General features: G+C 43.8%; 1 protein-coding gene across 4 annotated transcripts in view; it reads left to right on the forward strand.

The window, feature by feature from the left end:
• Window positions 1–7,381, forward strand: part of Bend5 (BEN domain containing 5) — a 234,392-nt gene that overhangs the window by 110,977 nt on the left and 116,034 nt on the right. For all 4 annotated transcript variants that reach the window (XM_026782015.1, XM_026782016.1, XM_026782017.1 and 1 more), the window contains one exon: window positions 2,212–2,301. In XM_026782015.1, coding sequence (XP_026637816.1) covers window positions 2,212–2,301 — 90 coding nt within the window. The remainder of the gene's footprint in view (window positions 1–2,211; window positions 2,302–7,381) is intronic.

Raw genomic sequence — 7,381 nt, forward strand, 5'->3', positions numbered from 1 at the left:
TCAGGCTGAATTTGAACTAACAGAGATCCTTGCCTCTGCCTCCTGAGGGATGGGATTAAAGCTATTAAAGGTGTGCACCGCCACTCCCAGTTTTAGGAGAACAAATCAAGCGCAGAAGAGCACCCGTCTTAACTCCTGAGCCATCTCTCTGCCTTGAGTTAAGATTTTTATCTCTTGTGTCTGACATTGGTGTGTTTGCTGTGATGATGAACCACATTCAAAATGACCTTTCACCATTGTTTTTAAAAAGTTCCTGTTAATTATTTCTGTGCCTTCTCCCTTGAGATCATCCTTTTAATATAGGTTGGGATCATTTAATCCAATTTTTTCAGTTTCTTCCTAAATTTCCTTCAAGTTGTTGTTCCATTGTGTGCCACTCAACCCTTCTACCAATAGCTGAGTGTCTCTTCCCTATCCATTTTAGGAAGGCTATTCTTGCTTTTTGTTTAAAAGAATGTATATATGATATATATATATATATATACATATATATATGTATATATATAAAATATTTTCATGATAGATGAACTTTATTATACAGGCTAGATTTCTGTAGCAGTAGAATCTGACTGAGTTCCTGTTTTCCTACTTTTCTATATATCTAGTAATTTTTATTATATGCTGAATATTACAGAATATATACATTGTTGAGTATATGGATTTTATTATCTTTCCTTCTAAAGAGTTGGGCTTTATAACTGCTTTATCAAGCAGTTAAGATTCTTTTCCAAGTTTGATTCTTCTCTGATAATTTTAAAGCCTTGTTAGGATCTTTCTGGAGTAATTTAGCCCCACAACTAAGATACATTCCTTTTGAGTTCTCACTCTTCCTGTATGATCAAACATGACTTATTCTTTGGAGTCAGAAGGTCAAATTTTTCTTTCCTGCTTCACGGAAGCGAGGAGGCAAAACAGAGAGAGTTTGGGTATGGGAACCCAGCCTTCAAAGGCACATCCTCAAAGACCCACTATTCCCCAACTAGGCCTTGCCTGCTAAAGTGTCTACCATCTTCACACAGTATCATAGGCCTGGGCATATGTCTTCAACACACTCTGGAGCAAAACTATAGCCTAAAAGTTCACCCTGTGCATGCACAGAGTTTGGGATCAAAGACCTAAGAGGGCTCTTTATAGATTTCTGGAACTCCTTTTCTCTGCAGGAACTCTTGCAGCCCCTCCACAACTGCTACCTGCTAGCCTTGAATCTCAGCGAGCCTTCCACAGTGTGCTCAGGATATTACACTCTGCTCTTCATTGTGTGATGGACCCTCAGAAAAAGACAGGGCAACCATTGGGCATGCCTTGTTCGTTCCCTTTCCTCATGGGAATCTGGTCCTGCCCCTTGTCTCTTAACAAACACCTAAAAGTAGTTGTTTGATATATTTTATTTAGTTTTCCAAATTTGTTTTTTCTTTTTACCAATGCTAGGCATAAAACCCAGGGTCTTAAATGAATTATACCAGGGCTCTACCATTAAGCCACCCCTGAAGATCTAGTTTTCTAGGTGTTTAATGTAAAAGGAATCTGGTTCCTGTGAATTTATCACCACAAAAACAAAAGTCTGAATTCTAATCTCATATGATTATTAACTGTATGACCTTGAGCAGTTATATAACTTCAGTGAACTTCAATTCCTACCTCTATAACAGGAGTGTGAACTACATGTTGTTCTAAAGATTATGAATACATATGAGATATATCTGGCACAAAAAGATTAATTAAATAGCACTCTGGATGTTATTATTATTATTGTAAATAGCTAGTTTTTTGTTTTGTCATTTATTAGACTATACTAAGTTTGCTTAGTACTATGTAATATGTAGCCATATTTCATCATCACAACCAAATTAAACAGATATTATTCTCCTCGTTTATAGTTAAGAATACTGAAACTCAGAAAGATATGCAACTGCCTACGGGCACAGTGCATGGCTTTGGGATTCAACTTCACTGATGCCTTCCTCAGATGGTTGTGAATATCACATACTAATATAGTATTCCAAAGTGCATGGAGAAAAGGGAAATAGTCTTTTAATGTTAAGTAGATGGAGTTGTCATTAGTCAACAAGAACTGGTCCTTAATGGTTCTAATGCAATGATTAAGCAAAAAGAAAACATCCACCCAGCCTCTTCCTCAGGTGTCTCCTTCCCACATACAAATTTCTAGCCTCTGCTTGTATTCCATGGTGACCTTCCACTTGTTTCTTACAGAAAATCTCCGAGACGGGGCAGAAAAGAAGGTGGTATTCATCACAGGACGAGTCCACCCAGGGGAAACGCCATCTTCATTTGTGTGCCAAGGTAAGACCAGGATCTCACAGTTGTCCCGTGCCTACCGAGTCCCTGGGGTGGTCTTTAGGACAGTGCAGAGGCAGACGAAGTCTTAACCTCATGTGGCAATTCACCTCAGTTCTTTAAAGAGGTAGCAGCTGATGATCACTCAGTTTGATTCGATAAATGTTTATCACTGAGTGTACATGTAGTAGGACAGATGAATGGGTGGGTGGATAAGTGAACAAGGGGGGCTGAGGGACATTCTTTTATTGCTCTATATTAAGGATGACCAGGGAGTCCCCTATACCATCCACCTTTATTTGTCCTGAGCAGTTGACAACAGCAGGAACTCTGACCCAAGCTAGGTATGTATGTGGGTAGAGGGGTTATAAGTTGGAAATACTGCCTGTTTGCTCACTTCATTCTTTTACTTAACAACCTTGAAAATACCAGCTATGTACAAAGAAGCGCACTTGGCCTGAAACAACCAACAGGAAGACAGTTGCTCGGCTTCAGTGTATTTCTTTATTTAGTGTAGTTGCACTTAAATTTATTGCCAAATACTTCATCTGTGTAAGGGGATTAATCAGCTATCAGCATGAACATAGATATAGTCAATAAATAAGATATAAATAACACGGTGAGTGTCCAGGTACCCAGACAGTTGCCAACTCCTTTCCAAATCTCTGTTCCATCCTCCCTCCCTCTCTCCCTCCCTCCCTCCCACAGATCATGACCTTGAGTTTTGTGTTTTGTCATTTTCACCTTTATTTGTAAACATCTTTGAACAATGTGTGTTTTGGTTGTTTTTCCTGTTCTTGAACTTTGCACAAATGTCATCACTCTATGCACCGAGGCTTGCTTTCCACTTGGTGTCCATGTGGGTGAGTAGCGCTCCAGTTTGCATGCTATCCCTCACTGTGATATATTCCGCCTCTGTCTGTAACTCAATTTACTGATCTTTCCTATTCTCCTGATGATAAATAATTAAGTTTTTACAATATTTATTTCTTGAAAAACAATGCTATTTCAAACATTCTTCCACTGGAATGTGTATGTGATCTGTCTGTATAAGTAAATTATTTGCGAGGGTGAACAACATGGTGACACTATTGTCAGGTCATAAGCTACGTGCATTCTCAGCTTTATTAGGCCTCCAAATTTTTCTTAGAACTATTTAACTTTACGGTGCCACCAGCCACGTGTGAGTTCCTACTGTCTCCCATTCTTGCCACTATTTTATTCTTTTCCTCAAATTACTAGGGATTTAACCCAGGACTTCACACATTGTAAGCAAACATTCTATCACCTAGCTACCTACAACCTTTAACAAAAGTTTTAGTTTGAAACAGGGCCTCTTTAAATTGCCTGGATTGGCTTTGAACTTACTATGTAGCCCCCAGTCAGGCCTCAGAGTTGCAATCCTTTAGACTCAGTCTATGGAGTAACTGTGATTGCAGGCACGTGCTACCATGCCCAGCTTCATTTGTACCTATCATGTAAAATAGTACGATAATGTACGTGCACCAAATACTGTTCCAGAAATTTAAATATTTTAATTGTAGTTTATTTTAACTATATTAATAGTCTATGTCACAGAAACTATTATTAGCTATTTTTAGACATATGAGAAAATTGAAATTTGGAGAAATAATTGGTCTCATTTCAATCTCAAGATGACCATTGGTCAGAGGGTTTGAGAAGGCTTCTGGAGGTTAGACAGCTCAAGGAAACATGATGGAGTAAGAGTGTATGGAGATTTGGAATCAGACAGAGCTGAGGTCAGATACTGGCCAGACCACCTCTTTGCAGCACCGCATCAATTCCCTCGAATGTAAAATGAAGCTAACAGAACTATCCAGGAAGGCATTAGGAAGCTGGCAGGAGATGAATGTAAACACAACACCTAGTCCTATGCCTAGCACATAGCAGGCTCTTGACAGATGCCACCTCCGTCCCCATGGGAACCCGAGAAGATGAAGTAGTAATCTACTTTGCAAACTCTCAAGCACTGTGCATACAAATATGGGTTTCATCTCCCCGTCCTGTTCTTCCCGTGCTGTTTAGGAGCATCTGCCTCCCTCCCTTTCTCAGCAGATGAAACCGAGTCTCACGGAGAGGATGTGATAGGCACCAAGTCCAGCAGCTTGTCAGCTGCGTGGCTGGGCCCTAGTCTCTACAGCTGACTCCTTCACACTCTCACTTTTGGCCCCCAGCTCTGTCCTTACAATATCCTTTCCCAGGCTCTCCTGGGTCTGCCTGCCCCTTTACTTGAAACCATCTGTCAGTTACTAAACTTGGCAGCAGCTCCATTCCCCCAGCTGATTGAATGTAACTGCTTTGCCCTTGTTGGCAAAAAGGCGGCAAGTCTTACCATCTAGATCTTCATCTCTAGGAAGCCAAACCCCTATGCCCACTATGTCTGTATGCAGGACAGAGGGTCGCCATCCCATTTTACAGATGAGGATCTTGGGTGCTCCCCTGTTTCCCGAACAGTGATCTTGGACGGTGATGTCTTGGTGCACTCAGTGCTGTCCTGGAGGCTTTCAGATACATATTTCCTCCTTGGTAGAATCCGTGAATGCCTGCTCACTACTTTCTCAAGATAAGTTCCAGACTCATGGTGTGACATCCACAGCTCATCATGTCTAACTCTTGCCAAGCTCTCTGATCTCATCCTTATTACAACTCAGCTCCACACAGATTAATCTCAGAGGGACAATCTCCTATCACCTAGTTCTTGTCCTTACTGCTTCCTCTGTCTCGGAGGGAGGTTACTTCTTGACACTTAGTAAACCCTTCCTGTTTTCTAAGGTTTATTTTAAGTGCCCCACCATGGATCCCTATAACCCACTTCCTCCAGTTCTCTGCTCTCTGCTTATATTGAAAATCTGAAAATTAGTGTCATCAGTAAAGATCTTCACTACTTCACATTTGTTATGTGATCTGTGTACATTCATCTTTCCCAGTCAAGCATGATTGATTTAAGGGTTAGGGCTGCTTGTCCAGTGGAAACTTTCCACATCTGTAAAACAGGGTTATCCTTATCTGGGATGCTCAAATTGAATTTGGAAAGAGACAGCTCAAGGTCACATAGCCAGCAAGTAGTAGAGAGAGGATTTGACCTTGGGCCTGGACAGATCCCCAGCCTGTACCTGCTTCCCCGTTGTACTCCAGGCTGAGACATGCTAGAAGGTCAAGCTTTGTCGCTGGAAGAGCAGCGTTCTGACCACCCCGCTTGGTGTACCCTTTCCAGCCAGGGACATGGAGGCTCTGATAAAGTAAGACAGCTTGCCGAAAACGGAGTCCACCTCCTTGTTTTTCTCACCATCTTTCCCTACTTCAGCATTTGCCCCTTGAGACATACAGCAATTCATCGTTCCTTGAGGCAGCACAAGGCAGGCACCATTACCCACGCTTTTCTGCCTACTTACGGTTTGGGTTTGAACTCTACAGGGACAGCCTGAGTCAAGCCCCACAGGGCAGAACTGAAGGTTTCTCTCCAGTAGTCAGAGCCTGAGGCTTGGGCCCTCTCCCCAGCCCATGTGGCTCCAGGGAAGTTCAGGTCTAAGACCTAAGGGGACAGTGTCTGAAATCCTCTGTTCTTCTTCACTCACTGGCTCAGTGACCTTGAGCGGGAAACAGGCCTGGAAAGCCCAGTTGTCTCCATCTGGCTGCGACCACAGTTCTCACTGCCGAGCTGCTAGCGCACCTGCTTCTGGGAGCAGAGTGCAGTTCTGCCATCATGAGTATCTGGAAGGGGTGGTGTTAAGGATGGCAGGCTTTACATTTTCCAAAGAGTGCTTGGTTGCAGAAAGCAGAATCCAGGCCACTTTTCCACCACCCCACTTCACTTGTGGCCCCTGTGGTCCAGAGTATCCTCATTCTTTAGTTTTCTTTAGAATTTGAGAGAACAAAGGAGCTCCCATACTGCTTCCAGAACAGGATGTGTGAAGCCACAGTCTCTTAGTAGACAGAGAGACTGGGTCCCAGCACCCCCACTTCTTATTACACTCTGACCTTGGGAATGTCACAAAACCTCCCTGCACCACAGTTCCTTCATCTCAAAGGGAAACAATAGGAATTCTGCCTCATGGGGTTTTTATGAAGATTGAGGGAGCTAACGGCCACACCCATGCAGAACAATGTCTAGAACATCATGTTGAGGAACTGTCACCAGGGGTGAGGTGGGAGGAAGCATTAACGGGACACTTGGCAGGCCCCAAGCTCTCAGTGAAGCATGTCCTGCCTGGCTTTCATGCCCCTCGCTATGAACCTGCTCTCAGAGGCTCGGCCGCTCTGTGACGTGCTCTGCCTTGCTGCCGCGGGGAAGCCCTGAACTGGGTGCTCCTCACCTGGAGACTCCACTGCAAGTGAGAAACTTGACCGGAATCAGACCTAGATCTTGGTCTCTGACCTCTGAGCAAGGGCTTGCCTCTCTGAAACTCCTCAAGGCTGTTGGCATTTTCTCAATTCAAAAATAAACCCTCCATCTGAGGCGTACTCTGTCCCCTTCAGACCCTCTTGTTGAGTTGCTTAGCCCACCTTTATGGAATGCTTCTGCCAGGAAGGCATGCCCCACTCTGGAGGGCAGCAGGCATGGCTGAGGTTTGGAATTAAATAGTCTGGTTTGAGTCCCAATACTTCTGCCTGCCCTTTTGGGTACCCTCAGCAAGAATTGAGCTCTCTGAGCCTCATAATAGCCTGTCTGAAGATCTCCAGAGTGTGGGCAGCTGCTGTCCCTGCTTCCTGGAGCAGTGAGTGGACACCCTGAATGTTACCAGCCAAGTTTGTGGAGAAACGGTCTCCTCTGCTTGGAACCTACTGCTTCCTGTCAAAGTGCCCTCCACCTAAGGGCGCATGTATGCATGCATGTATGAGTGCATGCGTGCATGTGTACATGTATGTATGGGTGCATGCATACATGTGTGTTTGTGTGTGCGTGTGTGTAAATGAAGAACTGGTCCTCTCAGGAAGTCATTCCTCGGGATTATTTTGTCAGGAAAAAATGAGAAAAGAAGAGGCACATCTGTGGGCGGGAGTGCACAGGTGCATACACAGTCCTCTTGCACACATGCACATCTGTGGGCGGGAGTGCACAGGTGCA

The sequence above is a fragment of the Microtus ochrogaster genome, chromosome 10, assembly GCF_000317375.1.
Source record: "Microtus ochrogaster isolate Prairie Vole_2 chromosome 10, MicOch1.0, whole genome shotgun sequence".
Taxonomy (NCBI): Eukaryota; Metazoa; Chordata; class Mammalia; order Rodentia; family Cricetidae; genus Microtus; species Microtus ochrogaster.